This window comes from Heterodontus francisci, chromosome 36 (assembly GCF_036365525.1).
Source record: "Heterodontus francisci isolate sHetFra1 chromosome 36, sHetFra1.hap1, whole genome shotgun sequence".
NCBI lineage: Eukaryota > Metazoa > Chordata > Chondrichthyes > Heterodontiformes > Heterodontidae > Heterodontus > Heterodontus francisci.
The window spans coordinates 32,983,552-33,002,195 of record NC_090406.1 but is presented as its reverse complement, the minus strand read 5'-3'; the positions used below and the strand labels follow the sequence as shown (position 1 = coordinate 33,002,195).

The 18,644-nt window shown below is 44.3% G+C and overlaps 1 protein-coding gene across 2 annotated transcripts in view; it reads left to right on the top strand.

Annotated features, from left to right (window-relative positions):
* Positions 1-18,644, top strand: part of LOC137351730 (phospholipid-transporting ATPase ABCA1-like) — a 162,285-nt gene that overhangs the window by 64,017 nt on the left and 79,624 nt on the right. For both annotated transcript variants that reach the window (XM_068016475.1, XM_068016474.1), the window contains exons 9-14: positions 4,659-4,896; positions 6,240-6,379; positions 7,044-7,160; positions 8,446-8,634; positions 13,920-14,134; positions 16,188-16,364. In XM_068016475.1, coding sequence (XP_067872576.1) covers positions 4,659-4,896; positions 6,240-6,379; positions 7,044-7,160; positions 8,446-8,634; positions 13,920-14,134; positions 16,188-16,364 — 1,076 coding nt within the window. The remainder of the gene's footprint in view (positions 1-4,658; positions 4,897-6,239; positions 6,380-7,043; positions 7,161-8,445; positions 8,635-13,919; positions 14,135-16,187; positions 16,365-18,644) is intronic.

The window sequence follows — 18,644 nt, the reverse complement described above, 5'->3', positions numbered from 1 at the left end:
TGTATAAATCTCAGTGCATTAGTTATTTGGTTCATTATTTAATCAGTTCAGTGTCTGCACCATTGAACAAGCCAGTTCTTTAATATGGCAGCCACTACCAATTAGATCAAAATGGCTCTCTGCTATTTAGATCAGACACTACTTAAAACTTATAGTCAAGGAGACAAATAAATCTGACTGTGTCACAAGTTTATCTTCAAAGTTTTCATTTACTAAAAACCATTTACCAAACAATTAGAACCGAAATTCATTAATATATAACTAGTAACAATCTGCTCGGCAATCGACAAACCTTGCAGTATAAATATTCTAGCCGCAAAATTGGATAGCCTCAAAAACAGGCACAGGGATCATGATCCGTGATTAACCTGCGCCTGATGCTTCTTATGCAGGCAGCACGCTAACTTTGTGGTGCCTGCTAATTTAATTGATTGTAGCATGCAGCCAATGTTTAGCAGGCTGTTGAGTGCCTGCATGCCTGAGTGGGGTGGGGGTCAGGGGGGTGGGGTGTCAGGGTGGGTTGTAAAATCGTGACAGGCCAGCCTGCACTACTTAACGTTAGCCTGCACCTCTTCAAGGGTGTTGCGTTTTGGCTGGAGCACGTGCTGGTAGTCATTCTACAACTGCAACTGATTCTGATCTGGGAAAGACAAAAGAATGGCACAACTTGGCAGAGAGTGGGCTGCAAAATTTTCCGATGCCACACTGGAGGCCTTGGTGCAGGAGGTGGAAAGGAGGAGAGATATTATCCAACTGCAGGGGGCCAGGAGGCCCTCCAGTCAAACTTTGTAAAGACATTGGGACCCAACAGCTATGGCGGTTAATCCCAGGAATCTACCCGTTTGGACCTGAATGCAGTGCCACAAGAAGTTCCATTACCTCACAAGATGGGCGATTGTATCTTTAAAATCCATGTCCCATCAACTGCACCACTAGCCTCACACTGCTCAGTAAACCACACCCCCCTTACTCACCTACCAATAATCTCTAACAATCACAACTCATTCCTAACATTCATAGCTACACTTCACCCTTATTCTATTTTAGAAAGCCAGTTGTTGAAGGATGATACTGGAGGCAACCTTTACTCAGTCCTATATTTATTTACAGAGTCAAAGAATACAAACATATAACTATTAACTCATCCCCCCCCCCCCCCACAAATCTCAGTAAGTGTCTCTTTATATGTGCACAAGTAAGACCCCGATTAACACCCTCCACCTGCATATAATTAAACACAACTGATATACAGTTAACAACCCTCACGCACATAGCATTGTTGCAAGCCTCACACCTGCATCTTGCAGCTTTAACACAGCCAGCTAGTCTACCATGACAGCCACATCAATCAAACACATTGCACCACACTCACTGACTCGCTTCCCTGTCTGTTGCAGGACAAGATGGTGCATTACTGGAGGCAGCAGCACATAACCTGTGGGGGACGGGCACAGCTGCATGTCTTTACCCCCATGGAGGAGACCGTACTCTCCATCATTGGAGTGGCCACGATTGAGGCTGTGTCTAGTGGCAGGGCTGAAACCATCGGCGATGATGTTATTCACATACCTCATGCTCCTTCTTAAATTCCACTTCCGTCTCATCGCATAACATCTCTTGATTAGCTGAGTTGCTCTTCATGGACATGATGGACCAAGTGACTTTTTTCTGTGCTGTAACCATTCTGTGATGCTATATGTACAAGCTGCAGATGGTATAAGCATGTACCTTTTTGTTTTCTCCTTCCTTTCACCATAGCCTGCCCCCTGGCACCTTTCTCCTTTCAGGTACCTAAGAACTGCAACCAGGCCAGGCAATGCTGGAAGAGGAGGAAGACTGTGATGAACAAGAAACACCATCACTTGCTTTCTCACTTGCAGCTACCAGCTCAGCTAGTGACACTTCTTTAGAGGATAGCTCAGCGGTGGGTAGTGCACCTGGTGAGACACAAGTAATAAGGGACCTGCAGCCAGGGCAGGTACACAGGAGCATGCTTGGCTGCAGATGAGGCTGCACACTAATTTTGCTGCAGAGAACTCAGATGAGGACTTCGTTGTGGTGGCTTACAGTACAATAAAATGCCTGATGTATTGGCAGGACTGCCAGAAAACTTATGGTCAGCGTCAAGGAGCATGGAGGAGTCCGGCACCAACTTGGTATAGGCTTTACCCAAAGCATGGAGCCATCCTTGCCAGTGTGGAAGTGGTGGTCAACTCCATTAGCACACTTGCAGACCTAACCATGATGTCGCACCTGATGGCCAATGTCTCAACTTCCATTGCAGCAGAAGCCACCCGACATCTGGGTGCTGCAGGGGAAGCCCAGACTTCTGTCATACAAGCTCAGCTTGATGTCATGCAGGCTTTGACTGCTGCCATCATTTCTGCAACTTGCAGAGTTCAAAGGGCCTTGCAGAGTAGCACAGTAGTCCAGCAATTTACCCTTCAACAAATTACTAGGATTGCTGAGGTGCCGCCCCTGGGGAGTGGCAGTGGTTTTGTGGAACATGAACCTGCTGTCCTCTCTTAGGTTGGCAGCATTCGTCCTCCCACCCTGCCACTCCACAAGTGCCCTTGCTGTCGCCTGTGAGCTAGCTAGCCAGACTGCTTCTGCGCATGCCAGGATGGTGTGAACTGAAGCTGGGCCTTCTTGACTCAGCTGCTTGAGGTCATCCTGCAAGACCATCTACAGTCCCCCCCCACAGTGAAAGTCAGCAGCCTTCCACCAGCCATGCTGCAGCTAATAGGGTGACACTCAGTAGGAGCACCAGGCATTAAGGGATAGTTGACAATGTATATGCAATAGGTTTAGAATATTTATTTTCTAGTGGCTTGTATTTGAGCATTGTGGATAAGTGAACGCTGTGATGGTCATTAACAGATGGAGGGTAAGGTGTGAGACTGTTTGTGAATCCCTGATAGGGTAGAAGCAAAATACTGCAGATACTAGAAATTTAAAATAAAAACAGAAAGTGCTGGAATTACTCAGCAGGTCAGGCAGCATCTGTGGAGAGGGAAGCAGAGTTAATGTTTCAGGTCAGTGACCCTTCATCAGATAGTCCTAAATGGCTTACCACTTATCCTTAGATTGTGACCCTCGTCCTGGACTCCCCCGCCATCGGGAACATCTTTCCTGCATCTAGTCTGTCCAGTCCTGTTAAAATTTTGTAGGTTTCTGTGAGATCCCCTCCTAGTCTTCTGAACGCCAGCAAATACAAGTCTAATCGACCCAATCTCTCTTCATACGTCAGTCCTGCCATCCCAGGAATCCGTATGGTGAACTTTTGCTGCACTCCCTCCATGGCAAGAACATCCTTCTTCAGATAAGGAGACTAAAACTGCACACAATACTCCAGATGTGGTCTCACCAAGGCCTTGCATAATTGCAGCAAGACATCCTTGCTCCTGTACTTGAATCCTCTCGCTATGAAGGCCAAGATACCATCTGCCTTTTTAACTGCCTGCTGCACCTGCACGTCTACACCCAGGTCTCGCTGCACCTCCCCCTTTCCCAATCTATCGCTGTTCAGATAATAATTTGCCTTTCTGTTTTTGCCACCAAAGTGGATAACCTCACATTTATCCACATTATACTGCATCTGCCATGTATTTTCCCACTGACTCAACCTGTCCAAATCACACTGGAGCTTCCCTGCATCCTCCTCACAGCTCACACTCCCACCCAGCTTTGTGTCGTCTGCAAACTTGGATATATTACATTTAATTCCCTTATCTATATCATTAATATATATTGTGAATAGCTGGGGTCCTAGCACTGATCCCTGCGGTACTCCACTAGTCACTGCCTCCTACTCTTTGTTTCCTGTCTGCCAACCAGTTCTCTATCCATGTCAATACCTTACCCCCAATCCCATGTGCTTTAATTTTGCATGCTAATCTCTTATTTGGGACCTTATAGAAAGCCTTCTGAAAGTCCAAATACACCAAATCCACTGGTTCTCCCTTATCTACGAGTTACATCCTCAAATAATTCCAGTAGATTTGTCAAGCATGATTTCCCTTTCGTAAATCCATGTTGACTTTGTCCGATCCTGTCATTGTTTTCCATGTGCTCTGCTATTACATCTTTTATAATGAACTCTAGCATTTTCCCCATGACTGATATCAGGCTAAAGGTCTATAATTCCCTGTTTCTCTCTACCTCCTTTTTTAAATAGTGGGGTTACATTAGCTACCCTCTAATCCGTTGGAACTGTTCCAGAGTCTATAGAATTTTGAAAAATGACCACCAATGCATCTACTATTTCAAGGGCCCTTAAGTACTCTGGGATGTAGATTATCAGGCCCAGGGATTTATCGGCCTTCAATCCCGTCAATTTCCCTAATCCCATTTCCCTACTAATACTGATTTCATACAGTTCCTCCTTCTCACTAGACCCTATGTTCCCCAACATTTCTGGGAGGTAACTTCTGTCCTCCTTTTGTGAAGACCGACCAAAGTATGCATTTAATCGGTCTGCCATTTCTTTGTTCCCCATTATAAATTCCCTCGTTTCTGATAGTAAGGGACCCACATTTGTCTTCACTAATCTTTTTCTCTTCACATATCTATCGAAGTTTTTACAGTCAGTGTTTATGTTCTCTGCTAATGCTTCCGTTTTTATGTATTTTTGTTCTGTTTTATGATTGCATCACAAGATTTCCAACATGACCAGTTTTTCTGAGTTCCGGGATGCAGTTCAGTGGTTAACGAATCCAAACACCACTGGGTCACCAGATATGATGTCTCGGATGATATCGAAGATAGTTTGTGGTCACCCAGATGGAGGTGGCCTGCGGATACCTTCCCTAAACTGGTATGAAGATGATGACTACAAGGCCTTATTTGGCAGGAATGGCACAGATGAGAAAATGATCACTTTTGACAATTCAACACGTGAGTGCTGTGTTACTCGCTCAGTAAATCACGAAGGGAAAAAGATCTAATACATGACTTGAGTTAGGCAGTCTCGGCCCAGTTCCCAATGGGCTTGGGTCTGCAGTTCAAAGCTGTCCCTAATTCAATAGTACTTGGCAGTCTCATTCAGAGAATCTAGGTTGGCTGGTAGAGAAACTGGACAAATATCACTGGGACACTTATGAGGTTGGAGCTAATGTGCATTGTAAAGTCCTTCACCATTTGATGTTAGACTCAAGTAAGATCAGAATGAGAGCTGGGAGATGGCTAAAGGGATGAAGAAAGGGAGGTTGTTGAAGGTGGAAAAGGCGATCAAAGATGGAGGAGTTTAGGGAGAGAATTCTAGAATATGGGGCGAGATGTTTGAAACCCCTGGGGCTGTTGGTAGGAGTTTGGAAGAACAAGAGTGTGAGGGAGGTTCGTGACAGAGGGATGATAGTGAATCGGGTTGGGGATATGATTTGGGGATGAGTTGGAATTTAAGGAGAGTAGAGCTCGAAGTTGGCAAGGAGGTGCTGAAAACATTCAAGCCTGGAGGTGACAGTGTGGTGAGTGAAGGTTTATGCATCAGCATGTACAGTGAGGTCAGGACAGAGATGGGCAACATTTTTAGAGGTGTTGAGCTGCACGAAGTTCTGGTCCATTCAGAACCTGATGTTGGACAGAAGAGTTATGGAGTCGAGGGAGACCATGGAGAGGTAAAATGGGAACGATGCTGTGCAGATGCATGATATTGAGGAAGAATTGGAGAAGTTAAGAGTGGAAACTTGGGTATGCAGGAGGTTACTTTATCTGGGAAAGTGTGGAGGGAGCTTTACTCTGCATCTGCCTCTTGCTATAATGGAAAATACGTTAAACTGAGGCTCCAGTTGTCCTCTTGGGTGGATGTAAAAGAGCTCATGGGACAATTTTGAAGAAGAGCTGGAGAGTCCTGGCCACTATTTATCCCTCAGCTAACAAGACTTAAAAAAAAAAATAAATGATCTGATCATTAGCATATGAAATCTTGCTGTGTGAAAATTGGCTGTTGTATTTCCTACGTTTCCTACACTTAAAATGTATTTGGTTGTAAAGCACGTTGGGCCACCCTGAGGTTGTGAAAAGTGCTATATAAATGCAAGATCTTTTATTCCATTTTAATGGTGCCAAATTTTTGTTTAGAACAGAATTTTTCAAGATAAAAGTTTTTACTTGCGTGCTGATGATTTTAATACAACTGTGGGGTGAGGGTGGAGGCTGAGTGCCAGTAATGCATTTAAATGTTGAGAGGGTTGTAAGTGTTCTCTGCTGAACCGAATCTTTCTCCTTACTTTCCTTACTAGCACCTCACTGTAACGATCTACTTAAGACTCTTGAATCAAACCCTGTCTCTTGGATTATGTGGAGAGGTATCAAGCCGCTTTTTGTGGGGAAGATTCTGTACACTCCAGATACTCCAGCTACGCTGAAGATAATGAAAGAGGTACTTGATTTTAGGGGTGAAAATGTCATCTTAATTGAGGCCTGTATGTAATTGGTGTGGCCAATGACCATAAGATACAAAATCTGAACAAGATCTGAATGCTTGCGAGGAGCTAGTTTGTGTTGACCAGTGAGTTCAGTTAACTCGGAGCTTCTTTGCTTGGCCAGACCATTTTTATGCACTGACTAGCTTATTAAGAATTTTTGATGGGCCATGAATTTTCTAACTTGCACTGACATGCTGGGATGGGACCAACTAAACAAGTTTAAGTGACTTTCTCACCATGATCTTATTAAATGGCGGCGCAGGCTCGACGAGCTGATTAGCCTACTTCTGCTCCTAATTCGTATGGTCGTGTATCAAGCCTTAGATCTCAACAGTCCACGAGCACCTATTTTGAACAAACAAACGTTTTGACTGACCTAGTTGGCAATTTTTACTGCTTCATGAACTCATGCTGAGCAAACTAATAATCCGAGCAATTGGTTATCAAATAAATCCACTTGTGTTATTGGATGTTAGTAAAACTGTCCCACAATAGGCCAGTGTAGGATGACCCCACCACGCCAATGGGAACTGAAAACCTGGGTTTGAATATGCTGAAGTGTTTCAACGCTGGGAATGCTAATAATTTTCCTTATCTTTCTTGCTTCTCGCTTATCAGGTTAACAGAACATTTGAGGATCTCAGTTTGTTGAGGGAGGTACGAGGAGCTTGGAATGAAACTGGGCCCCAGATCTGGAAGTTTATGGAAAATAGCCAGGAAATCCGCCTCCTGCAGGTTAGTGCTCTGCTTACCTCATTTTCACACATTTGTTAGTTTCCCTCAGTGGGCAATCTCTCCTCTGTGTCAGAACATTGTTAGTTGTAGCATCACTGCAGGACTTGAACGCACAATAGTTAAGTGAGGGGAAGATTTTAAACCTAGCTCCATCTGCTGGTTCAGCTGGACATTAAAAAAACATGGCATTATTTGAAGAAGAGAGGGAGATCTCCCAAGTGTTCCCTGAACCAAATTACCTAAATCAATTTAATGGGTCCTTTCATCTCATTGCTGTTTGTCGACAGTTTCTGGTGCAGAATGACTGCTGCATTTGCCTACATAATAGTCACCTTTCAGACAAATGGCATGATCAGGTCTTACATAAAAGCAAGTAGTTTATAATTATATGAAGGATGGTATTGACAGAGGTAATATCAGTGTGCCAGCAAAGCTAAGGCCTTTCGCAGGTTAGCACTACTCGAGCTCCATCGCAGCTCTTTAAAAAGAGGGCAGAATCGGCTATAGATCAGCATCTGAATTGATTGCAGACTCTGTCTCCTGAGGGTCAGGATCCCATGATCCCGACAGCTCCTCCTCCTGTCCAAGTGTTGAAGGATGCTAGCAGGAAAGGTTGTATTAAAGAATACATTTTATGTTAAAGATTTCATTTTGTAGCAAAAAGACCGTGTCTATAAAAATATCTGGTAAAACATGCACTGACTGTACTGTCAACAAGCAGTTCCCAAAGGTTCCTTGTTGTGAATTTGGCGTCACGTAAGATAGATTTCTGATTCTTGGTGTAGTTCTGACCTTCTGGTTTTTAAATCAATTTGTTTAATGACTGTAGATTTCTGTGCATGCAAGGAGACAGGCAGCTTTGCTGTGTCTTAAAGCCCACTAGGGAGCTTTCACCTGCTGCTACCAGAGTCAGCAAATTTGGGATAATGAGCTAATGGTAGTTGATCTAAACTGAGGGTAATGGTCATGGGAGAGGTATGATATAATGGCCTATAGCTAAGGGATAAAAGTGAGACTTCTTACCACCAAATTAGGAAGACCAGAGCTGATCACTCTACTGTTGGATTCAGCAACAGTAACATAAGGTCCTCCTGCAGCCTTCGTGTCATCTTGTGTGTCATCTGTGAGTAACAATTCCTCTGATGTTTAAGCTCATAGATTTATTAGTGTCTCAAACTCTCATTTCTGGGCCATGGACAAAGAAGGGAGACCTTGCCTAATTCAATACTGTATCATTAAATCAACCTGCCATGCTTACGAAAACCTACCATTTCATCTTTCCCAGGAAATGCTGAAGAACCCTGCTGTTGCCAGCCTTATTGACCTACAGCTCAACTCTACCTCCTGGAGTACAGCAAATATCACTAATTTTCTGTCGAGCCAAACTCAGGAGAGTGAGAAGTCCACTTACACCTGGAAACAGGCCTACAGAGAAGTCGATCAGATGGTCAACTCTTTGTCCCAAGTCATTGAGGTACATTCCTGTTAAACTTACAGCCTTCCAGTTCGGGAAGAGATCCCCAACTTAGTCAAAGCTCCAAAAATAGAGTGCACTGCTTTTAATCCACACATGTTGGAAACCATGGTATCTCTATAACTTAAAAAGATTTGAGGATTAAAGAAAGTTTGGACTGTGCTTAATTTCTACCCACTTCCACGCACCAACTTCAGTCACGTGAGAGAACACCTTATTGTACTTTTATGATCAATAGTTTGAGAATTTATTTTTACATTTCTCATGGATTCAGAAAAAGACCTCAATTATTGCATAGTGGTGAGCTAGCTAGTATTGAAAAGCATACACTGGAATATATCTTAATAACTCATCCCTGAGGCACTTTCATATCTGGCATTGTTAATACAAATCCAACTCAAATTAAGCTACAGAAGGAGATGGAGCCTGCTGCTGATGTTTAGCAGTTAAGAATGCCAACTGACTGTTTCAATATTACAAATCTATAAATATATTGAGTGCTACTCACAGAGAAATATGAAGCAGTTCACAAGTTGCTGGTTAGTATATTTGGAGCTGGACCTGAATGTAACTCTTGCGAATTGGATTTTCAGCTTGTTTGGAACAATATTCTCAAGATATGGATCTCAAAGTTATTTAATTTAAAGATGTTCGAAAGAAACTCAACATTTTATTATATATTCAGTCCCTTTAAATGTCAGACCCCACCACAAAGGCATGGTGATTTAGGGAAGACATAAAGTGGCGCCAAGCTTTTCATGTTCCAATTGATTAACGTTATCATTTATGTTTTATAATAACCCTCGGCAAATTCAAATGTTGCCATAGTAAATTAAAATGAATAATATTTTCATGTCCTTTCATACTGTGCCTGTGATGGAGACTTCTTGATGTGAAGCAGCTAGGAGTGGAATTTATCCCACTGTGAAAGGCACTTACATTGCCAGTGATCTTTGCAGGTTACTAGTATCTTCTCAGTTTGTTTGTTTATTTATTTAGAGAAACCGCACTGAAACAGGCCCTTCGGCCCACCGAGTCTGTGCCGATCAACAACCACCCACTTATACTAATCCTACATTAACCCCATATTCTCAACCACATTCCCACCATTCCCCTACCACCTACCAACACTAGGGGCAAATTTACACTGGCCAATTTACAATGCACATTATCTGAACTGATTTAAAAACACCATGGGGGTGAATTTGGTCTACGCCAGCAGGGTGAAATGGGCCCCTAGCGAACTGGCAGCCAATTTTTTTTTTTCACTGCACCAACTTTTATTTTCCATTGACTTGGAAAATATTGCCAAGATTTTTAATTTCAAAGCAAGTAAATGGAACAGAGACGAAGGAATGAGTTTCCAAAAAGTGTTTGAACAATCGCTCTGTGAACTTCAGTAGAAAAAAGATCAGGCACAGTTTTGTACTGCTAGCTAGACCAATTTCACCTCCAAATAGAGTCATAGAAAGTCATAGAGTTATACAGCTCAGAAACAGGCGCTTCGGCCCATCATGTCTGTGCCGGCCATCAAGCACCTGTCTATTCTAATCCCATTTTCCAACACTTGGCCCGTAGCCTTGTATGCTATGGCATTTCAAGTGCTCATCTAAATACTTCTTAAATGTTGTGAGGGTTCCTGCCTCTACCATCCCTTCAGGCAGTGTATTCCAGATTCCAATCACCCTCTGGGTGAAAAAAAAATTCCTCAAATCCCCTCTAAACCTCCTGCCCCTTACGTTAAATCTATGCCCCCTGGTTATTGATCCCCCAGTAAGAGAAAAAGTTTCTTCCTATTTATCCTATGAATGCCCCTCATAATTTTGTTTACCTCAATCAAGTCCCCCCTCAACCTTCTCTGTTCAAAGGAAAACAACCCTAGCCTATCCAGTCTCTCTTCATAGCTGAAATGCTCCAGCCCAGGCAACATCCTGGTGAATCTCCTCTGCACTCTCTCCAGTGCAATCACATCCTTCCTATAGTCTGGTGCCCAGAACTGTACACAGTACTCCAGCTGTGGCCTAACTAGCGTTTTATACAGCTCCATCATAACCTCCCTGCTGTTATATTCTCTGCCTTGGCTAATAAAGGCAAATATCCCATATGCCTTCATAACCACCTTATCTACCTGTGCTGCTGCCTTCAATGATCTATGGACAAGTACACCAAGGTCCCTCTGACCCTCTGTACTTCCTAGGGTCCTACCATCCATTCTATATTCCCTTGCCTTGTTAGTCCTCCCAAAATGCACCACCTCTCACTTCTCAGGATTAAATTCCATTTGCCCATCTTGCCAGCCCACGTATATTGTCCTGTAATCTAAGGCTTTCCTCCTCACTATTTACGACACCACCAATTTTCGTGTCATCTGCGAATTTACTGATCATACCTCCTATATTCACGTCTAAATCATTAACGTACACTACAAACAGCAAGGGCCCCAGCACCGGTCACAGGCTTCTGCTCGCAAAACTTTTTAACTTTTAATGTATTTAAATAACTTATATGTGGCAATCATTCAGAAGTGACAACATGTGTGTTTTTATTTACTGGGTGAAACATGTGGAAACTCATTTGACACAACAAAACCAATTTTTTTTTGATTCAGAGTTTTGAGCTAAATGAGTGAATGTACAATTTACAGATGCTTGATTACTCTGGGCATTTGTCCACTAATGTGAGTCATGACTCTTGGAAACCAGCTAGCTTACAAATTGTCTGGTACTTTGGGCTAATAATTGATCTGCATGTAGTTTGGAGAAAGGTTAGTATAGTTTTGGTATATGGGAATCATTTGAAATATACTCCGCTGTTTGGGAAATGCTGATTCAAACACAAAGCAGGTGGTTCCCGTTGATCTTGTTTGTCATGATGTGCTAAATAAGGACTACACCAAAAGATGTGTCAAACCTATGGTCCCAAGGAACACTATCTGTGAATAATTCCTTTTCCATTGAACTGTAGCAATTTCACTCCAACCTTTTTCTCCAATTTTTTCCTGTCCTCTTTTGAAGACCCCAAAGGGTTGATTAGAGTTCCCTGGCACTAGGTGCCCCTGAGGCATCACTCAACTTGCCATTATTCATACATGAGCAGAGACATTGAGTTGCTAGGTTATTTTAATTGTCGTGGGCATCATAACCAGTACTACTCCTGTCCTTACAAAAGCACAATTCGTCCTTCCAGCAGGACTGGCTGCATAATAACTGGCAACCCTGGCTAAGATTGTCCTATGAGTTTTATTTTCCTAAATCTAAACCCATAAACACAGTTCAGTAGTCCCAGAAAAATAATACGTCTGCCTTTTTATTCTGCGTCGTGAACTATGATGTTAGAAAAAGTAAGACTTTTTAATTCTGTTGAGAAATGAAGGTCAGGACCCACAGTGTTGGACAGCACCAAATTTGAAAAGAATAGGAAAGAATAAAAGATAAATCAGGGAGTAATGGTCAGGTGACTCCAAGCTTAAAAGTTTGTAGGTTATAGAAAGTAGAGGAGACTAAAGGAAGAGTCAGGAGTGCTGTAGCAGTTCTGGAAAAGAATGAGTTAGTGTAGGAAACAAGTGATGATTCTTGATTGTAATACCGAAAAAATACACTGAAAAAATAGAGAGGAGAAAAGTCCCGATAGAGAGAAGCAGAGGATGAGGTTCATAAATAGATTTCTTAAATTATTCTGTTTATATGGACACATGGTGATCATATTCCTGAGCCAGCTGTGCCTTGTTTATATTCTCAGCTCTCAGTGGAGTACCTCCACTCCTTCTTTCTGCTTCTGCCCACATATAAGCATGAGAGACCTTGAACATGTACAGGTGCTGTCTGTGTGAGCAAATCCCTACGGTGTGGATGATGTGACTGTCCATTGCCAGAAACTTGGGGCTGGTTTGCATGGCCCCCTCCCCGAGATGGTATCCTCCTACCCAGTGGCTATTAACAGCCACTCGAGGGCCTCCTCCACCTGTCGCTGGGATTTAACTGGGGGTGTTCTCTGCCAAATGGGGTGGGCACCTTGTAATATGATGCGCCCTCCCTATGGTCTTGGTGGGGGGGGGAGGGGGGTCCCTCCTCCATGGGGGATCTGTGGCCCAAGGAGGATTCCCGCCAGCAAAACCTCCACGGACCTCCCTCACCCGGACTTAATGCCACCCCTGCACCCCCCCCCCCCCCCCCCCCCGACAATGCCGCACAACCCCGCGGTGGCCTTTCGCACTGGCCCCGCTGACATTGCCTCACTTACCTGAGATCCGAGGTTCCATTGCTGGGCCTGCAGTACCGGCAGTGGCCACCGCTCCCAGTGGCATTGCCGATACTGCTGAGCTGTTGGACCTGTGATAGGCTGGCAGCTCTTGGAGGTGGGATCCCCATCTTTTAAAGGGACAGAAATCCCGGCGCCAGAAACCTCATTTCTGGAACAACAGAGGATCATGCCATGGGGCTTGGAAAGGCCAAGGCAGGGATCCCTCTGCCTTTTCGGCCTGGCGCTGGGAGCCCCACTGGCTGCACAAAATCCAGCCCTTGGAGTCTCTGGTTTATACTGCGGTGCTTCTGAGTTTGTTGCAACATGAAACCTGTACCAGAGGCTTTGTTCTTTGACACCTGGAACTTGTGTTACATATGGTAATTTAAAGATGGGTTTGTGTGGCTGTCGGTGACATTGCTGCCATTGATTTGTTTAGGCCTAGACGAGAAGTGAGACCTGAGACACGATGATTCTACAAATGGTTCCCTTGCTGTCCCTCTTTCTTTGATGCTATTATAGTCAGCGCCCCTCTGAAGTTACCTCTCATTTCTCCAAAGCTCCAAATGCCTCATCTTATATAATCTTCGTGATTATCCTTGACCCTTCTCCTTGCTTTGAAATCAAGGCTTGTGTCTCCCAATGTAACTCATTCTTTGCCAAGATCACCTTTCCTCTGATAAAGGGTATACACTTGAGATATTAACTTGTCTGTTCTCTCCACAGATGCTGATCTACCTGAGTTTTTCCACTGTTTTCTGTTTTTTGTTTCAGATTTCCATCATCTACAGTTTTTTATTTGGCTCCAGCTACAATCTATTTTAAAATGCAAACATAGCATCATTTAACCACAATTTTTTGATCTCCCTCATTTATTTTCTCCAACTCTTTTTAACCTTAATATCCTACGCTATGGTCCATAAAATTATAAACTATAATTTTGCTTTAATCCTCTTTGCAGAGGTTTATTTCTGTTATTTATGGACATTGCACAGAGTAAAAAAAAAATGTTAAAAGCCTGTTTTTTTTTTTTCTTTTCTTGACAGTGTGCATCTCTGAATAAACTAGAAGCTGTTCCGACTGAAGAGAAGTTAGTGGTTCGGGCGTTGCAGCTCCTGGAGGAGCGACAGTTCTGGGCCGGTGTTGTGTTTTTGGTTGAGGAGCAGATGGGCACTGAGCTGCACGACCTTCAGTCCCACATCAAGTACAAGATCAGAATGGACATTGATGATGTTGCTCGGACCAATAAAATCAAGGACAGGTCTGTACCTGTTATTCACATTCAGTTCTTTTTGGGAGCACGGCCTGGGAATTTCCTCGGCGCTCCTCTCTCTGCTCTTCTCGTAACTTCGCCGAAAACCCCGTTCGTGTGCGTGAAGGGGTTTCTGCCATATTTAATGCAAAGTTTTGTTGGCACAGTGCAATCAAGGCCAAGGAGATTCCAGGCTGTGCTGTTTTAATATCTTCTGGGCCTTTGCAGAAATTTCCCTTGAGTGATCAAAAATTCAGGCCTGCTGTCAGATTCAAGTAATTAACTGTACTCTCCAAATGTATCAAACCACTTTCCATTAACTCCAGCTATGACGTTATCTCCCAACGGTTGTTCACTCTTTTGTCTTAAAGGGAAGGAAGTTGTGGCATTAGGCTGTGACAGATAATCACCCATCAAATTGTGTACTTGTTACTTTCTCCAAAATATTGTCTCAGCAGCTTCAGGAGATTGGACCATTTTGAATCTCTTCTTTCTCAGCCACTTCCATGACTGGAAGTGACTGAGTGGGGCAGCATGAATCCCATCACAGCTCAATTCGCTATAAAGGGAGCTGATGGTGTTTTGAGGCTGCCCAGGAGTTGTCCAATTCTGGGAACTATTGATTCCAGCTGGGCACCATTGGCTGGATTTTCTTCTCTGGTGGAAAAAATGGCCGCCCACGCACTGCCGTGCCACCGCGATCTTCCTTCGCAGCGACCCAGGATAATGAGCCAGTCAGGCCTCTTTTTTTCCCCCCACCCCCCTCCCCAATCATGAGGAGGGGTGGGCTCTCCGATGCCAGCAATGGCATCAGCTGCCAGTGCACAGGCCCATTTTTAAAGGGCAGCCAGCCTTGCGAGGTCTTTCAAATTTTAAAGGCCAACTCCACCCCCGCCCAATATACCGCTGATAAATCTATCGCCTCTTCCCCCCCCCCCATAACAACTGAATTGAACATTTGCCCCCTACCCACCCCCAAAAAGCTTACCTTCAACACTTGACCTTTCCCCCGACCCCAAACTAATCAAAGTGCAGAGGTCTCCCTTTCCCACCCTCCCCTACACTAGTAATTTGCATTAGAGCCCGTTTTCCCCCCCCCCCTCCCACCACTGCACTAAAAATTCTAAGTTTCCCCCCTTCCCCACCATGGTGGCGCCTGCTTTCCCTGGACGAGAAAGTGAAGGCGCGTGAGTGCCAGCTGCCACTCGGAAGATCGCGGCCCGAAGGTAAGATCACTGTTGATTTTATTTAAATGTATGCAGTTCATTAATTTAAATCTATTAATCCAGGTCCTGTCGCCCAGCAGTGGGTGGGGGTGGGGGCACCGCCGCGGAGACCCCTGGTATTGGGTTCCGTGACAGGCCATTACTGGAACGATCTTCCAGCACCCAGCCCCTGCCATGGAGCCCGACGTCAGGAGCTCAGTAAAATCCCAGCCTACCAGTTTAATTCCCTTCTGCCAGATCAGTTGTTTCTGCTGACATTTTATGTGTCCACGTGCGTGCGCAGATGCAGTTTACCAAGTAGAGAAATAACATTGCTTATCATATTATATTATATTAACAACATTGCTTGGTGCTTTGCAGTTTTTTTGCCACATGTTGAGGAGCTAGCACTGGGAAAGGTGACACAAAAATGTGGTCAAAGCATGACAACAGGAAGTAAACTTTAGTGGACACATAGGCACAAGATTTTTTTTTAATGTTCTGTACGTTACAGATATAGACGGATTTTATGATTACCAATGAGTTTAAACTTGGATTGTACAGTATGACCAAAAAATATCATGAAGTCTCCTGAGGTCAACCAGTCTTGTGTGTAAGATAAAATTCAATTACAACACATTGTAAAATTCACCTTTCAGTATCAGAGGTGGGCTAGTGCTGGTTGGAGTTTTGGAGTTTGTGCTGCACAGGCCGAGGAGCTGGGAGAGACAAAAGTGCACCACCATTGGCAGGAAGGTGTAATTACAGTGTGACTCCTTCTCAGTGCAAGAGGTATGGATTACTTAGGCTGGGTCATGGTACTGTGATAAACGCTCTTTTGCTGTGTTACCTCTTAGGTTTTGGGACCCAGGACCTGCAGCCGACCCGTTTGAGGACCTGCGGTACATCTGGGGAGGATTTGTTTACATCCAGGATTTGGTGGAACAGGCAATTATTCGAGTACAGACCGGTGAACACAAGAAAACTGGGATTTATTTACAACAGATGCCATATCCATGCTATGTAGATGATGTGTGAGTGCTGGAATAGATATAAAATCGAGATGATTTATAAATATAAGAGGGACAGTAGCATAGTGGTAATGTTGAAGTGGAGTTGCAATCAGATCAGCCATGGAGACGAGCAGGCGTGTAAATTTGTGTCGCCGGCCAGCGTGCTGGTTTCCCAGCACCGTCCCACCCCTGCGCCATTTTCCCAGAGGTGGGATGGAGCCGCAGCAGGCCAATTGACCTCATTAAAGGCCTATATAGGCCGATTGTCAGAGTCTGACTGTAATTTTCCAGTCGGCCTCCAGGTCCCCAGAGGCATCAGGGAACAGTGTAGCTGCCTCGAGGTGGCCTTCCACAAGCAGACCAGCGAGCCAGCTCTCCAGGCAAACTTAGAGGCCCTCTCTTCCTGCCTGGCTTCAGCTGTAGCCGCAGGTTGCCCAGTGGAGGGACTCCCCCTTCACAATAGTGGCCCGGCTGCTAAGGGCATTTTTTACTTGAAAGTTAAAATTGGATTCTCTCTCCTACCTGAAAAGAGACAGCCTGCTACTTTTTCAGTGCTGCAGGGCCTCCTATTGGCCCTCCAGCTTGGAGAGCCGGCCCTCTGGCCATTAATTGGCCAATCTGGGGGAAAAACACTATCAGGTGACTGTTGCCCACAGCGTGCTGGCTTCCGACCTCATTTAACTCTGACGATGGGATCCTGAAGCCCTTGGGGAAAATCCTGTCCATGAATTCAAATCCCATCATGGCAGCTAGGGGAATTGAAATTCAATTAATTAATAAATCTGAAATAATAAGCTAGTGTCAGTAATATTAGTAATGATGATCATGAAACGACTGGATTGTCGTAAAAACCGATCTGGTTCATTGATGTCCATCAGGGAGGGAAATCTGCTGTCCTTGCCCAATATAGCTAATATGTGACTCCGGACCCACAGCCATGTGTTTGACTCTTAACTGCCCTCTGAAATGGTCTAGCAAGTCACTCAGTTCTATCAAACTGCTACAGAAAGGTTGAATAAGAATTAAACTGGACAGGCCACCTGGCATCGACCTAGGCTCATCCTACCGACAATGTCCTCCTCACTGACATCTGGGGACTTGTGCCAAAGTTGGGAGATCTGTCCCACAGACTAGTCAAACAACAGCCTGACATAGTCCTACTTACTGAATCATACCTTACCATGTTCCGGACACTGCCATCACCATCCCTGGGTATGTTCTGCCCCACCGGCAAGACAAACCCATCAGAGGTGGCAGCACTGTGGTATACATTTGGCCCTGGGAGTCTTCAACATTGACTCTGGACCCCATGAAGTCTCATTGTATCAGGTCAACCATGGGCAAGTAAACCTCCTGCTGATATTTTTCCCCAACTCGAGAATGGTTATGGAAATTTTATTTTCAGTTCATTCATCTGTTCATCCATTTCTACACCCTGACACATTTATCTACAAGTGCTAACTTGACCCACTTAAGCAACTAGAGCAGTAAATGCCCAGTGCTACTGGGAGTGTGCTGATCTCAGCCAGGTAGACGTTTGGTTCACTAAAGTTGACCTCTGCACTAGTGAGGGGGAAAACCATTCATGAGCCCAGTCCTGATCGCTATTTATTTCACTCCTGTGGGGGATATGATGCCAACACTATGGACTCTCACACAAAAAATGGTTATTTGAGGTACCAATCACACGTGGAACCTGTGTCACAGCGAACATCCGTGCCATCAGGAGAGAAATTTAGAGGCAAACAGTTGTGTTTACGGTTGTCAGGTTCACTTACTTAATAGCAGTCACCTTACTTTTTTCCTTGAAGGAAAAATAAGCAACACACACAGCTGAAAGAGACCTAGGAGTTTCAGAAGGCTGGACGCTAAACGTGAGCAACTAATTCAGAGCCAACGTAATGTTCAGCTAGACAGCCGGAGTCCTAGAATATAAACCACAGGAAGAAGTGATCAAACTCGCAGTCCTCCTGAGAGCTGATCTTATATCTTGTAGGATAGTTACAGGGATGGAAATGATTGCAAGAATAGGGCAAAGAAGCAGTTTCAAGCTAGTAAATGGGTAAATATTAGAATTTCTGCACCTGCCTCATTCCCAAAGTTTTATCAATGCATGGAATGGATTTCCAGATAGTTTGGTGCAAGCAAAAAATCCAGAAGCATTTAAAAATAGTTGGTGCTGCAGTGTGGTTTAGAACCTCAGGATCTCTTGTATAGATGAATTTAAATGGGCCAAATGGCCTTTCTCAAAGATAACTATCTTACAGTCTTGCGAAAATTGGGGCAGAACTCGGTAGAGAT